At 38.8% G+C, this 20875-nt stretch overlaps 2 protein-coding genes across 6 annotated transcripts in view; one reads left to right on the plus strand and one right to left on the minus strand.

The window, feature by feature from the left end:
• Positions 1 to 40: 40 nt before the first annotated feature.
• On the plus strand, positions 41 to 5569 carry prlh2 (prolactin releasing hormone 2). Of its 2 annotated transcripts, XM_084747757.1 has the most exons (4): positions 41 to 385; positions 492 to 591; positions 1312 to 1495; positions 2877 to 5569. In XM_084747757.1, the coding sequence occupies exons 3-4, from the start codon at positions 1333 to 1335 to the stop codon at positions 3080 to 3082; spliced, it is 369 nt and encodes a 122-aa protein (XP_084603883.1). In that variant the 5' UTR covers positions 41 to 385; positions 492 to 591; positions 1312 to 1332; the 3' UTR covers positions 3083 to 5569. The 2 variants fall into 2 exon arrangements, with proteins under 2 accessions (XP_084603883.1, XP_084603884.1); XM_084747758.1 differs by lacking the exon at positions 41 to 385 and having other exon boundaries at positions 404 to 591.
• Positions 5570 to 8725: 3156 nt separating this feature from the next.
• Positions 8726 to 20875, minus strand: part of myripb (myosin VIIA and Rab interacting protein b) — a 148021-nt gene continuing 135871 nt past the window's right edge. The window contains exons 9-17 of one of the 4 annotated variants that reach the window (XM_084747678.1): positions 18981 to 19152; positions 17792 to 18318; positions 16488 to 16637; positions 15131 to 15856; positions 14807 to 14869; positions 9901 to 10092; positions 9653 to 9814; positions 9389 to 9484; positions 8726 to 9090 (exon numbers count right to left, since the gene is read on the minus strand). In XM_084747678.1, the coding sequence (XP_084603804.1) occupies positions 8890 to 9090; positions 9389 to 9484; positions 9653 to 9814; positions 9901 to 10092; positions 14807 to 14869; positions 15131 to 15856; positions 16488 to 16637; positions 17792 to 18318; positions 18981 to 19152 (2289 nt within the window). In that variant the 3' untranslated portion in view covers positions 8726 to 8889. The remainder of the gene's footprint in view (positions 9091 to 9388; positions 9485 to 9652; positions 9815 to 9900; positions 10093 to 14806; positions 14870 to 15130; positions 15857 to 16487; positions 16638 to 17791; positions 18319 to 18980; positions 19153 to 20875) is intronic. The other 3 variants (XM_084747679.1, XM_084747680.1, XM_084747681.1) reach the window with 3 other exon arrangements.

Consider the following 20875-nt stretch of genomic DNA (forward strand, 5'->3'; position numbering starts at 1 on the left):
TTGCAGTCATTTATTTAAATGTGACTGCAAATGTTATTTGGAAGAGATGATTATGAAGGAAAAGTTCCAAAAGCTTAGTTTCTGGTGACAGGAATATATTGAGCTTTTTGCAACAGATTGTGTCTTGCCTTGTCCCTTGTAATCAAGCTGATTGATGAAAGGCTCATCAAAAAACGCCCACCACAGTTCCGGGTCACCGTCTGACAGGCTTATACTACTTGAGGTGCTGGGTGTCCCCATGTTCACTAATTTAAAAGTTGTCCACATGTCATTGACTCCCTGATGGACTGCGCTGCTACGTGACAGACATGAGGAGAAACTCCAAAACCAAACCTCCTTTCTCAAAAGGGATGAAGCCATGGGGTCTGAAGAGTGGGAGGAGGAGGTGAGGAAGAGGCATAGAGGAGGAGGGGGGTGATGCATCCTGTAGTCTGGGATCATATGTGTGTGTGTGAGAGTGTGTCTGACGTTCTTGATTCATCATCCAGCAGCCACATGAGCAGCATACATATATAAGCTGTAGCACACCTGCTCCACAAGAACGACTTCAGACCTCCGCCAACTGACCTCAGCCCGCTACCAAAGTTCAGGGTAAGGAGTGTTTACGTTATACATTTTATTTTTTAAAGCCTGACATATTCACTGTTAAATGTTAGTGTGTTTTTAAATCCTAGTAAATTCAGTTTAAACCATAATATTCCTATATGGGCTTCTGGTGCTTAGTAATGTGGTTTAAATGACTCTGATGAAAAATTACCTCTTGCACCATTTTTGGGAAGAACATAACAGCCTTTGTGTTATTTCATGTTTTGTAGAGTTATTACTTCTATTCAGGCAATTTTATTGATTAAAAAGTAACCAAAATCATATTAGAAAAGGGCTGTACAGTAGTGATAGATGAAATGTTACAGAAATATTACTTTTTAAAGGGGTTTGTAATTAGATGCAAAGGTAGTCATAGTGAAATTTACTAACACAGGGTCTAAGGAAAAGAAAATTCAAATTGATTTAAGAATTCATGCTAGAAAGTTTGCTAACTTTACTTGAATTATAAATAATTTCTGTGTGGAAACTGTCATCAAGTAAATGTCACTCTAAATTTGTTTCACTGTGTACTTTAGTTATCCTAATGTTGTACCATATTCCTATTTGGAAGAAGTTTTTCTATAAGATTCAAAAGTGATTTTTTATTGATTTTACCTGACTTTAATATATATTTCTAATCTATATGTCTAATTGTATCAGTTTGCGGTTGCAGTTTTTCTTTCACTAGTCTTTCAATAAATGGTGGTGTTTTACTGTCCTCTGCAGTGCCTTGAGCGACTCCACAGCATGCTGCCTGGGAGAGCGGCTGATGTCCATCACTGCGTCCTGACGAGCCGCTGGCTGCCTGCAGCTCTGGCTCTGCTCCTCCTCCTCTCCTCCAGCCTCAGCAGAGCTCACAGCACCACGGTGGAGCACGATTTCCACATTGTTCACAATGTCGACAACAGAAGTAAGACCTGGTTTTATTTGATCACTTTTTTTAAAACATATATAACTTGCAGATGTTTTTTTAAGTAGTGGGATTTTTGGAGCATATTTATAGTCTGTTTGTGACTTTACACGGTGAGTACATATTACATTTTACTTCTACAAATGAAGGATGTTGTCAATAAGCCACAGTTTGTCCATTTACTGCATTTAAGTATGAGCTATTTGTTTTTAAAGAGACATGCTAAACACTTTTTATTTAGCTTAAAATGATGAAGATCCTCATCCAGGAATTTGTGGTACATGGGTTTCTCTTGTAATCTATCGTGTGTATTATGTTGTTAAAAAATACACTGCAAAAAGTTTGATCATTACTGTATTAATATATAATGTATTTTAAATGATTAATGTTAGCTTGCACAGATGTTGAAGAGTGGATGTTTTGTTACTGTATTGTTTTTTATATACCACTGCAAAAACAGCAGAACAATCTTTTTATTTGTTCTTTGTGTCTCTAATGAATGACTTCAAAGAAAACTTACAATAAATATAACAGTGCTGTTCTTGAAGTCAGTGTTACTTCAGCACATCTCTTATTCTCATTTAAATCATGAGAGAAGGTTTAAATATAAGGAGGACAAATAAATCATTTCTCCATATGGTTCCCGGATGCATCAAATCAGCGTAGAAAATCATTCACGTTCACCTTCACAACAAGGTCTGTTCAGGGGTCAAGCAACCTGTGGCTTGGGACCCACATGTGGCTCTTTTGCCTTTCTCCAGTGACTCCCTGTGGCTTTGACAAAGAATTATATGGAAATGAATTTTCATTTATAATTGCTGTAGACCTACAGTGATTCTTCTGTTCTCCAACTATAAAAACATATAGACTCAACACCTGATTAAAAAAAAATGTGCATCATAGATCTTTGACTTGATCCCTTTTCCTCTAAATTTTGCTAGCTATAGATTTCATATACAAAAAAAGGGAAAAGTCTGAAGAAAACAGAGAATTTAATAGCTTTAATTGTGGCTCCATACAGATTTGTTTTGGCCAAAAATGGAAAAAGGAAAGTCTCCAAGGAAACTAGACAGATTTTTTAGGCAAACATGGAAAAAAGTCTCAAAGGAAAATAAGATAATTGAATAATTAGGGCTCCAGACAGATTTTTTTTGTGAGAGTAAAGTTTGCAGATCCCCGGTCGATATAAATACTACAAATATACCTGGGAGCTGAAACTTGAGAGGTTTTGAGTCTATGAGTTTGACTGTATGGACTACTCTTTAAGGTAACATATGAACATATAAATATTCTGATTGTGTTTTTTTCTACCTTTACCTTTATCCTCTTTTCTGTGTCTGCTACTCATGTCCTATGTATGGGTCCTTTGTATGGTGTCCAGGTCCAGAGATAGATCCATTCTGGTACGTGGGGCGCGGGGTGAGACCCATCGGGCGCTTCGGTAAGAGGCACAGCAACGTGGAGGCTCTGGGCAGCGGGGGGATGCAGCCTGTCGTCAGGACGTTGGCGCTGCTGCTCAATGGCATGAGAAACAAAGAGAACCTTGAGAACGTGCTGGATGGGGAGGACAGGGATTGGTTACCGTGACAGCATGTCCTCCTACTCATCAACAAACACTTAGTGTCTGTTTTTTTTTATCCTTAGCTCTAGATCTTCATTGTATTTCTCTCTGGTATCTGTTATGAGACCTTGTTTGAAATGTATCTGTACATAAAAATGCATTCTATATTGATTAATAAACCAGGATGATGTGATTATATTTGTGTAGCCTTCCTATATCTGCAGGTATGCAACAAACTTTTTCTTTCAAAAGAGAAAGCTTTAAGTTTGCAAATTTTATTCATTTCATAATACATTTTTTTTCTCAGAGTACTGTGGCACATAGAGAATCTGTATTTTTTGCTTGTTAATATTTTCCCCGACATGTCATATGGATTGCAACAAACGATTGCACATAAAAGTGAGTGGCCTGCCTGTGGAGCTGTGCACAGGGAACCTTAATGTAGTCATTCACACTGGATTTAAACAGGAACAAAAGTAGGATTTATTTTTAGATCTGTGTGAATGATTCTCATCATTTTTCTGAGCATCTGGGACACAGTTACAGTAGTAAATAAGGTTGCACTTTATTTTACAGTGCACTAATAAGACGTAACAAGCCTCATTTTGTATTAAATTAAAGTGTACTGGTTTCCACTGTTAGGCCCTTTTTATCCTTTATCAGTGGGTAATAGGTGACACATTGCAACAGGGCTGTGCTGTAAACTACATTATATTATTTTTCCACAATTAAACCCTTATTAGACTTTCATAGAAGGTAATCTGGGACACATTTCAACAGAACTAGTCTGTAAACTTAAGTGAAATCACATACCTGCTACTTCTCCATTTAAAACCAGATCCCAAGTAAAGGTCAAAATTATATCAGCAGAGGAATATTTAGTCTCAAGTGTGTCTCAGGTAGCAGATACAGAATTTCACAGTGCAGTTCTTGTAATGTGTCCCAAGTTACCTTTGAAAAAGTCTAAAAAAAGAACATATTATTTCTAGTTTTTGTCTAATTTAATCCAAAGTCCAGCTTGTTGCATACATACACTTATTAGTGTACTGTAAAATAAAGTGCCCGTGTAAAAATCTTCCTGTGTGAATCCAGCCCTACAGGTCATGACAATTATACACAGCCTCTTGCACACAACACTGAAAGATTGGTCAACTATGATTGGGCAATACACACATTATTCTATATCATATCCATCTTTTCACACATATACATATATTAACAAATTCTGTGATGATATATTATTATTATTTTTACATTAGAAAAATACAGGACACTGATGATTGGACCCTTGTGGCTGTGCTTCTCATGGGAAATTTTACATCAATTTCGATAAAACCAGAAACATGCTTTTATACATCGACACCTCTGGAGAACAAGATTGACAAAAGTACAGGATCAATGTGCAAAAACCCGAGATGTGAAAGGCTGGGATGAAAAGGTTACTAATAGGAGGGGCAGAGCATTCATACAGAAGATCATCACACCTCTCGAGTTCAAGCAGTCCATCAGGAAATATGCTCCTGAGCTGTACTCTGACAACCGTATGCATGGCTAACTGAGATTCTGACTAATGTAAGTGGTCACAGAGTAAAGAAAAACAACCCAAAAATGAAAGGCAGTATTCTCAAATCGAGTGTTTAAGGAGCACAAATACAGCATGAATCGTACTAGCCGCTCCAAAAATGCCTGCTGTCACCCTGTGCTTTTGTAGCATTTACCATCGTCATTACTGGCAGAATATCAAATGGTAAATGCAGGCATACACTGAAAGCACTTTGAGTCACCACACGTGAGAGAGAGTCTGATAGGACTGACTGAGGAGGGCTCCTTTGAGGAGAGAATAAAGCCTTCAATTTGCAATAGTACTTATTTCAGCGGTATTGCATAAAAACGTTCAGTAAAGTACAAAAATAAATTGCTTGTAACAAAATCATGGTTTCATGGCATTTGTAATATAGCCCATCAGACTTCATTATGTAAAAATCTTTACAAGATTTTCTGAATGCAACAGAAAAGTTCAGACATGACCCAGCGAAGGGGAAACACGTAAATACCTTTTTTTTGTTCAAATTAAAGGCCACGACGTTTTGAAAGTAAACGAAGAGGATGACAGAGAGAAAGAAAATGACTTTGGGTTGAAGAATACCGCATGAAGAGGGAAGGCTGTCAGACCAAACCTGAACATCGGACCTGTGGAGACTTATGTTGAGCTGAGTTTGCCTGACAATATTAAAACCTTGTTTTGACTCACTTCAGTGTAAAAGCTCACAGCTTCAGCACTAAGGCTGTAGTGAGCGTGTCTACTGAACAATTATTTTCAGCATTTTCTTTAAAGGGGAGAGCACTTCCCCGATATATCATTACAGATGGCATTTATTTCAGAGAAAATTTGGACATTTTGGAAGTATGATTTTTTCCTTTTTTTGCTGAGAATTTTCTTGCTAAGAGAATTGATACCACTCTTGTGTCTGCATGCTAAATATGAAACCACCACCAACAGCTGCTTAGCTTAGCTTAAAGCCTGAAATAAGGAAGAAACAGCTAGCCTGGCTCTGTATAAAGTGACAAGATCTGTCTTTTTTTACGTTTTAAACAAAATATAACATTCTAATATGTGAGCTTTTGAGGTGCTGCTATGCTAACTTAAAAAAAAACTTTTAAAACTGTCAGGTAGCTGTTTTTTCCACCTGTTTTCAGTCTTTATGCTAAGCCAAGCTAACAGACTACATTATTTACTGCACAGACATGGAAGTGGTATCAATATTCTTCTGTAACTCTTAGCAAAAAAAGTCAATATTTCCCAAAACATCAAACTATTGTGTCTATACACTAAATATGAAGCCACTACCAGCAGTTTGCTAGCTTAGCTTAGCTCAAAGACAGAAAAAAGGGAGAAAAAGCTAGCCTGCTCTTTCTGAAGGTGACAAGATCTGTCTTTTTGTATGGTATCAACAATATATAACAACCAATGAGCTAGGTGCTGCTATGCTTACTTTTTTTAAACCTTTTTAAACAGTAGCTGTTTTCCCTTGCTTCCAGTGTTTGTGCTAAGCTAACAGGCTACATATTTACTGTGCAGATATGAGAGTGGGAGGCGTACCACTTTTATTTAATTCTTAGCTAAAAAGTCGATGTTTCCCAAAAGACTTAATGATTCTTTTAAGTATTTTTAGTCTGTTTACAAATAATGACAGATTTCTCAAATGTGCTTTGTGTTCCATTATTGCCATCTAGTTATTTTAGTGGCAGGCAGGAAGAACAAAAGTGTTTTGGTCCTGATACTTTGCACATCTTAGCACTATCTTCTGGTTGGTGCATGACTTTTTAAAAATGGTTAAAATGTCAAAAGTGTTACAATCATTCCCCAAATGAGGATTACCATCTGGTAGCTGTGTGTGAAAAAGAACAATCATCCAAAAGAGCTCTGGAGGGGCTTATAGTATGATACGATTCCTCATGACGTTTCATTTGGTGAGAAAGAAGATGCAGTATAAAACACGGCTCAGCCTCTTTTCAGGACACTGAATCACAGAAAGTTTCACATGATTTTTCCACATCTTCATTGTACAGTAAATCACAATACTCTTGCAAACAGATAGAAAAAGGAAATGAGAGTCAGTTTTGTCTGTACAGATATTCTTTTTCAGTTGGGTCATGAGGAGTGTTTGCAGATTCTTAAGGCAGAGAGACCGACCGTCGAGTCATCCTTGCTCGATGTTACTGTATGTGTGTGGTGAGGAGGAGAAAATGGAGGATGAAGTGGAAATGAGGACAAGAGCCAGTCATGTCTTCTTGTGAGGCATTTGACTGTTGCGGTACCGTGCCTGGCTGAGGGCTGAGTGCTTGGTGGGTCGCACAGGGCAGGTGTTGGCCCTGCTTGGCCTGGAGCTGGAGGCGGACACTGGGTCAAGGCACTGGATGAGAGGGGCCCCCCGTCCCTGGGGCTCTGAAGTCGCCCTGAGGGACTCGTTGTGCTGCTGAATGTCACTATGGCCGAAACACTTTCACCTGCTGCTCTGGCTCCAACTTTTCTGAAATGCAAAAAAAAGGGGCGATGTGTAAAATATAGACTCAAAACAGCAGCATAAGCTAATTGCTGCCGGAAGTTTTGTATTTACACTGCGGGTAACGGGACCAAGCTCCATAGCACTGTCACTCCTAGTCTGCTGCTCACTCTCCTTCACTTACATGCTGCGCAGACATATCAAGCACTGCCTGATTCCTTAAAGGAGCTATGCTTATTTTTTTTGTTTTATTATTTTATTTTTACCTTTATTTATTCAGAGTAGGTACACTGAGAGTGATGCTCTCTTTTGCAGGAACACCTTGAGCACATTCACACACAGTACCAGTACTCAGTACAACCACAGTCTTATCTGCCAGCCACTGAGCAGCGTCACAGGAGCAGTTGGGGTTAAGGGCCTTGCTCAAGGGCACCTCAGTGGTGGTAATGCGGGAGGGGCAAGCGCTGCCTTTCACTTTCCCCACCCAGATTTATCCTGCCGGTCAGGGAATTGAACCGGCGACCTTCCGGTCACAAGCTTGCTTCTCTAACCTTTGGGTCACCACTGCCCCAGTGACAATGACAATATGTTTCAATAATGCACACTAAAACATAATTATTTGGTCACAAAGAGTCCATACAGCCTTAGCTTCATGTCCTACATATATATTTAAATAATTAAATCAACTAGTCGACTAATAGCGTCAATTTCTTTTTTAAAATTAAAATTCTGGCCATATTTTACAATTTCAACCTTTAAGCAAAGTAGCATTTTAAAATCTCCTGCAAAAAGCTTGACCCTTAAACATATGATTCAGATGACAACTGACTTTTCTTCCCAGTCATAGATTTAGAGCATACGGTATGATGGACTGATAAAAAAAGGACACTCTAAGCTGGAATCAATGATATGATTACATGTCTTGGTCACTGATTTTGCCCCATTGTCCTCCGTGCTGTCTGTCTTTGGAGCCGTGCTGAAAAAGCCACCCTGAATCAGAGCTATTGTGTGGATGCTGGTGAAGGAAAAAAGAGACAAAAACGAACATAAAGAAAGCCCCAACAGAAAAAGGCCATTCACTGACATGAAAAGGAACAGACTTCTTGTTGGTTGATAAAACAAGCCTTATCCTCCTGTGCTGTGTGTGTGTTTCCATTTGGCTGCTTTACATCTAATGGAGCTTTTCAGTTACTTAGTCCCTTTCTAGCAGATGTATTCATTTTTACATCCATTCAGTGGCCGATCTCTTCTTTTAGGACAAAGCCCAGAATGTGTGATGTTAACTAAAGGTGAATTAAAGTGTCCCCTGTTTCTGTCTCATTCCCCATCTCTTGCCGTATTTGTCACACACACACACAGACACACACACAAACACACAGGATACGTGTATACAAGGCTATTAAGCAGTGTTGGAGGATAGGAGAGTGTGACATATAGTCAGTACAGGTTAGAAGACTCACTTTACTTTTGCTTTACATATCGATGATTGAAAAGTAGTAGATGTACGGTAATTAATATATTCAACAGTTTGGATCATTGAGTCAACTTTAAAAGACTGAAATATGTAGTTACTTTTTCTAAGTGTCAAGATGTGTCAGTATTAGGACTGAACTTATTAAAAACATGAAATGAATCTGTTATCAGGTCAATAATTTCTACAACTGTAGTTTAGCTATGTAATTGAATACATATGGGGTGTTGCAAGAGAATAATTTTTCAAATTTGGGAGTTTGGAGAAAATCAATTTATTGTAGGGATTAGCAAGTAAAGAAGTTATTAATTTAAACCTGAAAGTGATATGGGTATGAGCCTCAGAGCAATGAACTTCATCACAAAATTAAGATAACTATTACAAGTTTTTTATATAGACTTGAATGAATAAACTTCAATGCCCAATATGTTAATTCTGCCGCCCAGGGTTCTTTTTCTGTACTCTCTCTGAACTGAGCAAAACAAACTTGTTTGGTACCTTTCAGTGGAGGGGCTGGAAGCTTCCTCCTTTGATGGCGTGATGTGTCCAGGGTTTGAGGCTGTAATCAGAGTATTCATGTTATACATGTCACACATTAAGAATAAGTATATCATCCTGACTTGGAGCTGCTATATGTTCTCATTTTCTTATTATCAGTATCAGATCAGCTGCCTTTAGTGTTGTAGTGAGTTGGAGTAGTTTGCATATCCACAAAATCTTGGTGACAGATATGACAGCCTTTATTAGCAATGTTTCAACCAAATGTAACTAGATGTACCAGTACTTTATGATTAAGTGTTAGTATACACAACCAATAAAGACAGCACATGTGGCTCAAGGCTTGTTGGGTAAATTACCTTAGCCTTTGGCTTGAACTTGGAGAAGCGATTGCAGACAGCCACATTTAACCCAGCAGTTTTCAGAGCTGATATCCTGGCCTCGATGTTTGATACCTTATAAGGAGAAACAGATTTTATTTAAGCCATAGCCCAATACAACATTCAATCCAAGTGTGAAACTAATAACAGTTCAAATGTGTATTTAAAAAAAGGATTTGGGACCCTGTTTGGTTCAAATACAACTGAAGAACGAGCCAGCAGCAGAGAAAAGCCCTCCAGTACCTGTAGTTCAGACTGCTGGACCTGAGCAGCTGCGGTGGCCACCTGGTCCTCCAGGAAGGCCAGCTCTGTGTCTGTGGTGCCACTGCTGATACTGCGGGCACACTGCTCCAGGTCCCCCAGCGCCCCCTCGAGCCCGTACACAGCACCTGCAGCCAGGTACACCTGTACACAGAGGAAGAGCTCAACATTTAGGTCCCAATATGACTAAATCTCAACACACAGAAGGGTGAAGGTGCCTTTTTACTTACATTCTCCTCCATCTTGGTCAGCCTCTGGTCCAGCTTGCGGGTCTCAGAGCTGCTGGAGATGGGAGAGGCAATCATGGACTCAGACGGGGTGTAGCTTTCACCTCCTGCCTCACCGATCAGCTCCTCTGTAGCGTTCAAAACCTTCAGGACCTCTGTGGTGATGCTGCAGAGAGAGGCCGCCGAGTACTTCTGCTTAATTTGAAGGACACACACACACACAAACAGACACACACAGAGTACATCAGTCAGTAATCTGGATTCTGGAAGCTTAATGTGAACTGCTTAAAGATGCAAAAATATTTTCATGGAAGTGAAATAGCCCAATAAATTATGGAAACTTCACAGTAAGTACAAAACAAGGAGGTTAAGGTTAATGTAGCACAAAAGACATAAAACACAGACATAAAATGAAAAAACAAAATAAGGAAACAACAAGATTTGTTCTAATCAGAGTTGAGCACATCTACTTTAAATGAGTAGATCCAGATTTGTGATGATGCTTGCTTGCACAAATTAAAAAAAAAAAAAAAAAATAGAGTGCTATGATTAACCTTTGGCTAGCTAAAAAGTTAACAAAACTAGGCATGGTTTGCCAGCTAGCTAAAATGTTTTTATCAACACCTTTACCTCACGTGCTCAAGCTGCAAGGCTATGTAAGGACACTATGCATGTGACACATACACACATATTTGTCATTCTAATCAGCTGTTGTGTGAATCCACATGTATGCAAATGATTGTGCTGCACCTTCTGATTGCTCTTACCAGCTCAAAAGACCAGAGGTGACAAATGCAGGAGTGAGGAAGACAAAGACATAAGAGTGACTGATCTTTTATTTTGTAGGCTTTGATCAGTTAAAAGAGGAGAATATCCTTTACTGTGCAGTCTATTACAAAAGCAGTTATAGTGACCAGTTTCCAAAAAAGTGATAAAAAGGTCCAGACTCAGTTAATTAACTTTTGAATAGAAGAAAAAATCAGGTGGGTGGAGATGCTGTGTGTTAATTTTTTGCTTGTTCATCCAAATATAAACTTGTTTCTGAATTCAGGTGGTCTTGCACAAGTCATAATCTGATAGCGAAGAGGCCTTGCAAAAAAGCTGACTTTTTTCCTGAATAGAGAGGTGAGGGCAGTGAAGAGAGATGCATAGATGTAAGTCAATAATGAATGAATCACTGGCTGAAGCTTTGATCAGTGGGATCGGAGGCATATTGATCCCTCCACTCAGTCAGACAGACAGGGTGACAGTCTGAAAGGCAGAGCTTTAGGACATGACACGAGAGGCAGGTGGGGATAAGCAATGATTTGGTAAAAACAAGACACAGTGTTGGGTGAGAGATAAGAGGCAGAAAAACCAAACCTCTTATTTATTTATTTTTTTTTCTAAAATTACCATTAAGTGATCTTAAAAAGAATGAGAAGCAGAGACGGACGATCTGAGATATTGACTTTGTTTGGTCGATGGAGATATGGATGTTTGGTGAGAGTCTCATCCGCTCTTAAGGACCAAGCCATCACCATGCAGATCAAACAGTCTGACACACACGCCACATGTACATGTCTCACTGCTGTTGACTTTAAAAAGAAGATACATTTAGCGCATTAAAAAATCTAGTTCGATTCTATATTAAGATAGAAAAGCAATGTACGTAAGAAAAATGTGAGTTGCTGGAACTGTGTATGATAATAGCAGGGGCAGGTTTGGAAACTTTTGGGGCAAAAATTCAAGGAGGTCACATTTGTAGAATAACTAAAAAAAGTCTCAAGTCTCAAATTTAAAGCCCTGAGTGTTTAAATATTCTATTGCGACTTAATATTATCACAAATATTGATATTAATACAAATAATTAGCTGGCAATTGTTACTCCAAATAACCTACAACCATGGACAGATTATGAGACTTGGGACCCCTGGACACAGACCCCCTCAATTCTCTCACATAGAAGCAACACATACAGACAGAATGAGATGCAAAAAGACAACTGTTACCATAGCATTATTTGTTGTCTTTTTGAATTCATTTAGCATCTTGTTTGTGTCTCTTTGTGGTCATTTTGTGTCTCTATGTAGTTGTTTTGTATCTCTCTGTGATCATTTAATTCTCTGAAGTTGATTTGGGTCACTGTAGTTGTAGTTGCTGTATATATCTGTATACCAGCAGTGACAGGGTGCAGGATTTGTTTTCATTTTGACTCAAATTTAATAAAAGCAAAAATCTATAAAAAATACATCTAAATTTGATGTAAATAGAAAAAAAATAAAGACAAAAAAGCCACAAATATCACAGTCATTATTACATGTTTTCCCCATCAAACTGAGCCATCCTGGTTTATTTCAAAGGGCGCTGTGAAAACCAAGACAAACAGATCCCACTGGTACATGTGTCATACACATTGTAAGAGACGAGCATTACTCACAGGAGCCTTTATAATGAGTCTGACTAATGACCAACATCGACCCACACGCCTCACATGTAACACTAGTACAGCTCATAAGTGCATGTGCATGTGTGTGCGTATTTTATGTGCATGTGTGGGTTTTGGACTTGTCCATACGTTCATGAATGGAGTGGGTTTACCATCTAAAATATCAATACCGGAACACTGCTTTTAACCCCAGCGATCATAGATTTTACATGTAGTTTGTGTAATGTGGCCAATTTTTGATTTTTTTGTAGATGTGAGCTACAGCTGTGTCCCGCTTTCATAATATATATTATATTGACTTTTTCATTCTACACATCCTTCTCTAGTTACTACACAAGGAATCACTGTATTGTACTGGTTTTTTTTTTAAGGAAATGCAACATGTGCACCAGCAGACATCATTCAAGCTGCAACTTCTTCTAAGAAGTGTAGAAGTCTAGTTTTCTCTCAGACCATTTGAATTACATTGTGCTGTAAGGCTATTATGGAATGATAATGATATGATAATGATATGCCAAAAATAAACTGCCTACCTCCAGCTTTAATTGTGTCGTAGCATAAACACAATTACATTTCCAAACCTGCTCAGAGTTAGTTAGTTAGTGTGCACAGTGATACCGGGAAACAGCTCGATGTTTGACTGACAGAAATGCAGCTGTATTGTTGTTGTATATTGTTGTTTTAATATTTCTTCTTTTGCCTGTGTTTACATGCGTTTGTATGTTTTCTTTAATGTTTTTTTTATGCCATCAACCTGCAGATGAAAATTTCCCTGTGTGGCTAAAATCTGGCACATTTAAATGATACTCAATTAATTTGCATTTTCCCTTCTTTAAAAAAATAAACATAAATGTGTGACCAGTATTTTGGCCATAACTTGTTGAAGTTGATTTTGGGAGTTTCTGCATTTTCTTTTTTTTTTTTAAAGGACTTGCACAAAAGTATGCCATCTTCATTTGTTCAATGTATGGATGTCTCTTGTCACTTTGTACCACATTTTCATTGTTTTGGTTGCAACTTCTAATTTACTTACAACGATGCTCAACAAATATCAGGAGATATTTGTGTTTGTAATTTACTTGACCCACTCAACCTGCCTTTTGTCCGATTATGCTTATTTCTTACGTACATTTCACATGCTGACACTTATAACAGAGGTGGGACAGCTGTATTCAGCCATGTTCAAACCTGTAGACATAGAAAGTCATAGCACAGAGACACTTTTTTCCAGTCAAGGAAAATAACAGTTTGGCCCTGTGGCCGTGATGCATTCTGACCTTTTGAGGCTTTCATTAATGAAAAAAAATAATATCTGCAGCTCTTCTGTGATGGATGCCTTCCAGTATGATTCTTGAAAACCACAAAGCAAAGCAGTTAGTTTAGAAAGAACAGCGAGCTGTGCTCTTTCAGGGGTCTAACAGCAAAAATTTTATCAGTCATGTTCAGACAGCTGCAACATTTTCTGCTACTAAATGCAACACTACACTTTTGCTGCACTACTGCAGGTGCACAGAGATATCATCATCAGTATTTGTATCAGTTCAACCAACAAAATGATCTGTCTCTGTATCTGTATTGAGGTAAAAGACTGGATGTAGGCAAAGTTAATACCGAACATCCCTTTAGAACTTTGTTATTAAATTTTCTAACCTAATATTCATTGGCAACGCAATTGTTGTGCCTGCAAAACATCAAGATGATTTAATATCGCCGTAATTAACTATGAAATATATTTTTATATTTTCATACTGTACTTTTCATCTATCTATCTTTGTTATTTTTATTAAACTAAAATTTAAGAACCACCATAAAGCTTCGGTTTTGCAGTGAAAACAGAAACTCTTTACAGTAACGAGATTTTAAAAAATATCCATCAGTTAAAGGGAATAATCTTAAACCGCAATGATGCTGCACTCCTGTTTATTAGAATATTATACACAGATTCATATTATTCTAATATTAAGTGCTTGTGTAAAATTGCACTTGTGTAAAAGTAAACAGTAGTACTCTGAACTACTTTAGTAAAATATTTTTTTCTTGGATAATAACAGGTAAATTCAGATGGAAGAAAAATCTGTTTCCACTGAATTATTTGTGCTTTCCCAAATAATGTATTCTAATGCAGGGGTATCCCTATGCTCTACAAAAACACAAAGCTTCTTTACCTGCAGAAATAAGAAAAACACTGTAAAAATTATATGTTACACTCAACATAATCATACATTCATCCAACCATCATGAATTTTCCACCAACATGCCTTTGCATTTACATGAGATGTCAATGAATTACTTTGCTTTTAGTGAGAACAAATGTGTTTCAAAGCATGCAGGTATGGATGTGCCTGTGTGTGTGCATGTGTGTGAGTGTGTGTGTGCACTGTATGTGTGTATTGTAAGAGGGAGGTTAATTAGAGTTGTGTGTCCTCAGGTGTCCCGCACAAAACATCACAGGGTTTCTTTCCTTTCTAGCTGTTATCTCACCTGCTGTAAGAGAGAGGAGAGCAACTGAAGCCTCGGCTGTTGTTCCAAGTCATTCTGTCCCTCCTGACTCACACACACACAGACACACACACATTTACAAGGACACACACAAAGCAGCCAAAAACAGAAGAAGAGAAGCACAGAGAAAGAGGGAAAACACAGGATGAGGGACGAAGAAGGACAACAGTGACTGACACATATTGACACATTGAGCACGAAATAAGAACTAAATAAAAATAAATGTAGACAGACAGATAATACAGACAAAAGCATAAAGTGGGTGGTGGAATCAAATCTGCTGTGTCTCCTTTTAAATACCTTTACCTGGTTGTCTGACAGCACCCCCTCCTGGGAAGAAGGTGTAATAGCAGGTGAACTGGCGCTGGATGCACTCCTCCTCACTCCTCCTCTCTGCTCCGCTTCATCTCTTCTGTGTTGTCTCTTACTCAGTCTGTTCAGCTCTCTTTTCTCGCCCCTCTTCTGCTCCTGGTCGTCTCCTGCCCTGGCTCTTCCTTCCTCTCTCACTGACTGACTCTTTTTGAGTCTCTCGCTTCTTTTCATCTCTTGTCCGTTCACTTGTTCCACTGTTTCACTTGCTCTGTCTCTCTCCTTAAAGCTGGTCCTGTCTCTTAATCTGTCACTTGCCCTTTGCCTTTCTCTTTCCGTCTCTTTTGGCCTCGTCTTCTCTCTCTGTCTGTCACTTTCTTTATCCATCTGTTTTGTGCACTCCTCCTCAGATGAGCTGCTGTCTTTGCTGTTGGCACGGCTGACCAGCTGGCTGAGGCGAGATCGCAGCTCCTCTTCCAGGGGGTCTCCGGGCCCTGATCCGCAGGGCGAGCACTGGGACCCCGGAGCCAGAGGGTTGGGCTGCGGAGGGCTGGGGACTGCTGAATTCGGGGCCACTGTGTCCAAGTCCTCTGGCTCGGGTGTCATGGCATCTAATTTGAAGGCGTCTGGTGCAGCTGTGGCTGTTGGCATAGTGTCAGGTGCTGACTGTTCCTCACTTAAACCCCTCTTCAGGAGGGCATTGAGGAGAAAACCACTGTTCTCCTGGAGAGAGGAGACAAATGAACATATAAAGAGAAACCAAAAATGTAAGTCACCTACAGTCTATCAGATTCTCATAACATATTCACAATATGCTGCCTCCGAATGGGTTAGTAATATTTTCAGACCATTTCAGAAATAATACGTTAGAAGTTCTTTTTAAACCTCAGTTTAATTTTTACTTAAGCCTTGATTAAATTTATTACTGTCCAATTTAAACTGTGATCCAGTATTAACTTTAAACTTACACTTGAGGAGGTTTAACCTTTAAAATGGCTGCCTTTTTGAGATGGATTGAGAAAAATAATTCTCTGCTGATACATCATCAGTAGGCTAACAAGGTTAACCAATGTTTTAGCTAGCTAGCAAACAATGTAATGCTTTGTTAAGGAATACAGAGCAGGTGAAAGAGAACAGTTTCTCCCCCCTTTTGTTCTTACTAGGTCTCAACAATACTTTCATTTCAATTTACATTGATGAACTTGCTAAACTGAGTTTGTTTTTAAATTTGGATTTATTATTTTAAACATAACTTTGCTGAATTCTGATTAGAACTAATCATATATTAATTTTATCTGTGTTGGTGCAACCCAGTGTCAGACCAGTCTAACTGCAGGGGTGATATTTATTTTACCTGTACCAATGGGTAGATTGATTGCACGTGGCTCTGGCCTCCAGGCCTGCTTTGCTCTGTTGACGACTCTCTCTTGCTTTTCCTGCGTCGTCGTGATCTCCTGACCGGGTCACTCTGCCTCTCCTCGGCCTCGCTGCTGTCTCCCATCACCTGGGATCAGTGGTGGAAAATATCAAAGTACGTTTTCTGAAGACGCACTTGTACTTCAGACAAGTTTTTCAATTTAATGGTACTTTATACCTCTATGTCTTCTATTTAACAAGATTTCATAGGGAATATTGTACTCTGTACTCATCAGTCATCACATGAATCCTCAGATTTATCATGTAAACCTGAAAGAGGAGCCTGACTGGGAAGCATTGGACGAAACTAACTATATATCAAGTAATTAAAGTAGCTCCACCTCGACTAGCTAATGCTGCTTACACATGATGCATTAGTATTAAAATCTAATACTGTAATATATAATAATATATCATTCACAGGACCAATTTCTGCAGAATGAGTGCTTTTACTGTGACACGTACATTTTACTTTTGTATTTTTACTTCAGTAGGATTTTTACATTGTTGCATTAATATTTTTGCTTGAGCAAGGGATGTTAATACTTTCTCCACCACCTTAAATGAATAAATAGTTATTTTATGTCCTATGTTATGTTTAAAACCTTTCCTTCTTTATTTTGTCCCGACCAACAGTCCAGAATCCAACGCTATTCAGTTTATTGTCCTCAAGGATAAAAGAAACAAACAAACAAAAAAAAGCTTTATGAAGCAGAGAATTTGAGCTTTTTTTCCTTCTTGGTGAATCAAAATAGTTAGTTGCAGCTCTAATTATATGCATTTCCCTTTGGGTGCCAAAAATGTTACTGTATTGTTTTTTGTTTTTTTTTAACCAAATGCATGTGTTGGTGTTGTTGCACCAGTTGATAAACTAAAGAAGTAAAAATGATGAAGTGGATGAAAACATAATGTTTTCATTTATTGAACTGAAATTTATTAAGTCTATATAAAATAAATGCTTTAATTTGGGTAAGTTGTTGTTAATCAGAAGTAATTTCATTTAGTTGGCTCAATTTATAATAATTGTTACTGTAATACACGTTCATTAAGTTAGATAAACTTCACAATTTTGCGTTTAACTAACTTAATGTGGAGCCTGTTGACAAAATAAATCTAATAAAAGTTGATGTTTCAGGTTCTTGAGTGAACGGATTTCCACTTCCAATCTGCCTCATGATGTATAAAATGAGACTTTGCAGTGCAGAATAATTCAAACTAAATAATAAAGTAAAGACAAATCACCTTTGGGTTAAAGTTCACATCCAGTGCTTCTGAGTGGAGTGGATACGGAGAGAAGTTCTGGTGAACTTGTTGGTGGTATGCCGGTTGGTGGTGAGGGTGCAGGTGTGTGTCCGGTGGTCCTTTCTTCCTCAGCAGGTTGTGAGGCGGTTTGCGAGGACATGCGGACAGCACAGACGAGGCCTCTGAGTCTGAGTTGAGAGTCTCTGTGTTGGTGTACTGGCCAGAGGACGGTGATGTGATGGGAAGGTGCTGGGTGTACGTCCACTCCGGGTCATGCTGTGAGTCCGTGTAGTAAGTCTCATCGGACAGCTTGCGCCGGAACTGTCGCAATGCAGCACCCCAGCCGCCTTCATCGTCCTCCTCTGAGTCGGATCCCATCTCGTCGTATGCCGAGACGACGCCGGACTCCTTTTCCAACACACTGAACACCAGGCTCTTCCTCTTGGTTAGCAGGCTGGGCCGAGACAGCTGTGAGCTGTGCAGAGCGATCCAGTTACCGTCTGGACTCTGGAGCACCGAAGATGCACCTGGGAGAACACAAACAGACAGCAGCAAGTTTAGAAAAACAAACTCTTATTTCCACCTGGACTTTTTGGACAGACTGTGTGACCCATTTCTTTAACAGCAATGCTTTAAGAGTGCAAACAATGTAGAGGTCCATCTAAAATTATGATCACTGAGCACAGCAGGAACAGCAGAAGCAGAGTATTTATCCATATTTTAACACAAATGACTGTATAGTGCAGTGGCTCTAGGTATATTCACACAACACATAATAAATTATGATGCAATGGTTTAAAAAGGAAGCAGAACTCTAAGGAAACTAACAGCAGTGTTTTAATTTGTCACATGACTCTGAATGTTGAATCCTTTTTTTGTGGCATCATCTCTCTCCAAAAAAAAGGTCTAAAATGTCTGTTTCTGTCATTTTACGACTAAAAAAAATTATCATGGAAATAATTATATAAATATGAAGTGAGTAAATTGTTTAATATACTTTATTTCATAATTAAAAATGTTCAAATGCAAACTTTACCTTGAAGTTACACCAAACTTTTATGAATTCCCACTATGATATTTCTTGGTATTGTGTCTATAGGTTTCTATACTGTTCAAACGCATAACAGTCATCATAATTATATTTTTATCTCTACAAATTAACCTAAATAAACACAAGTGTGATACTTACTGGAGTTGTCCAGGCGGTCGACACTCTTCCAGCTGGGTAGAGACGTGGCCTTGCCCTCCCTCTTCAGAGAAGCGTAGTCTTGCAGGCCTCCACCTGCTCCTGCGCCCACCTCCTCCTCCGGACCCTTCTCTGGTGAGTCGTCACTGGTGAGGGAGAACGCTGACCGTGAGCGCTGCAAGCACAGACAATAAAACACAGACATGTTTGAGACACACAACTCTGGAAATTTAAAGTTGAACATCACCCTCTTCCTAAATTTGTTCACTTGAGTGTGAGCAGGCCCTTCAGACAAGACTTTTAGTGAAAGGAGCTCCAGACAGATTATTTCTGCTTGGTCAGAGGCAGCAGCACAGTGGCCAGGAACAGTCACATATCATATCCACGTACAGTTATTACATAATATAAAGAGAGCACTTGGTCCATCTGGCTAGTCTACTCCCTGTCCTGGCAGAATCTGTGCAACTGTAGCTGTAAGTCACTATTTTCACCAGCAGGTGGAGCTAGAAAACAACTAAATAAAGAGTGAGACAGACAACAGAGGCTCTACAAGTCTGTCTGGTGTGTGTGTGTGTGTGTGTGTGTGTATTCCTGTGTGGGAGACCTTTATTCACTTACGATCAGTTCTAAAAAGTTTTTATAATGAAATATCTCCAAAATTGAGACACAGTCATCAGTCCTTTCATTGATAAAAGACTCATTTAGGCTTAGGACCACATTTTCTTGTTAGATTAGGCTTGGAGTGAAACACAGTAATAAAGTTTAAAAGTTTTGAATATTCAATCAAACTCAAAGCTTTGACATAAATAAATAAATAAAGTTTAGTCAACCTATAACATTTTGTTGAGATAACTTACTTTTCTTCTTTAGACAAACTTCCGTTTTAAAAACCCAAAAAATGTGCATTTCAGTGTAATTGTTCACAGTAAGCCTGAATTATCATTATTTGGGTTCTTGACAATGAAATGGTTGCAATTGAAAATATTAAGATATTAACCATTATTCACTTTTACTTCAATTAATTTATTTTGGGAGGTTTCTAAAACTTAAATCAATTCAAGTTTATCTAAAGAGGGAATTAAATTGTCTCAATGAAACAGAACTTTTTCAAAATTTTCAAAAGAGTTTGAGTTTGCTTGAAACTCAAAAAATGAGTTTTCTCAACTTTTTCATTTTTGCACTGAAAGGGTAATATCAATATAGTGGGAGATTTAAACCTCATTCAGGTGCACAAACTAAACTCAATCGTACTGGTGAAGAAACAGTCTAGTGAAAGGACTGATGCAGGCATAAGTATGTTGAAGAATAGACTGAACTGTCTGCTAGAGCACAGAAGAATTAGGGGAAAAACATCCCTTTTTACAATGGGTGGGATGCACCATTAAGATTACCCTGAGGATCAGTGTTAAGGCAGAGCATTTGTATGCACTGTGTCTTAGTGAGTGTGTTTGCAGAGAGCTGATAAACAGAGCCCTTCCCATAGCGGGCTGAGCAGTTGAGGAGGATCCCTTCGTATTTCACAGGACTTTGATCTTCGCTGAGTGGAACAGCGGGGAAACAGAACGGTGAGGCCCAGGGAGCGTTGCTTTGATGCTCCGCTCACACATGGGACGATGACAAATCTCCTCGAGTCCCTGCTGACTAGTAGTGTGAACTGCTGCCAGGTGTGTGTGCATTGCAGATTTGTGTACGCGCTCCTGGGTGTACTATATATCCTCATGTGCCTGTGCAACCTGTGTGTTGTCACCATATTCTGTGGACTTTTCTCCAACCTGGAAGATTTATTGAAACAGTGCCGGGTAAACTATCTTTATTTGGATTTTCCTTTGGCCCACTCAGGTATTATGGTTTAAATCACATCTGCAATACTTCTAATGCTTTGATTTTTGCCTACTTAG

Source organism: Lutjanus erythropterus, chromosome 21, assembly GCF_056507025.1.
Source record: "Lutjanus erythropterus isolate fLutEry1 chromosome 21, fLutEry1.hap2, whole genome shotgun sequence".
Classification (NCBI taxonomy): Eukaryota; Metazoa; Chordata; class Actinopteri; order Lutjaniformes; family Lutjanidae; genus Lutjanus; species Lutjanus erythropterus.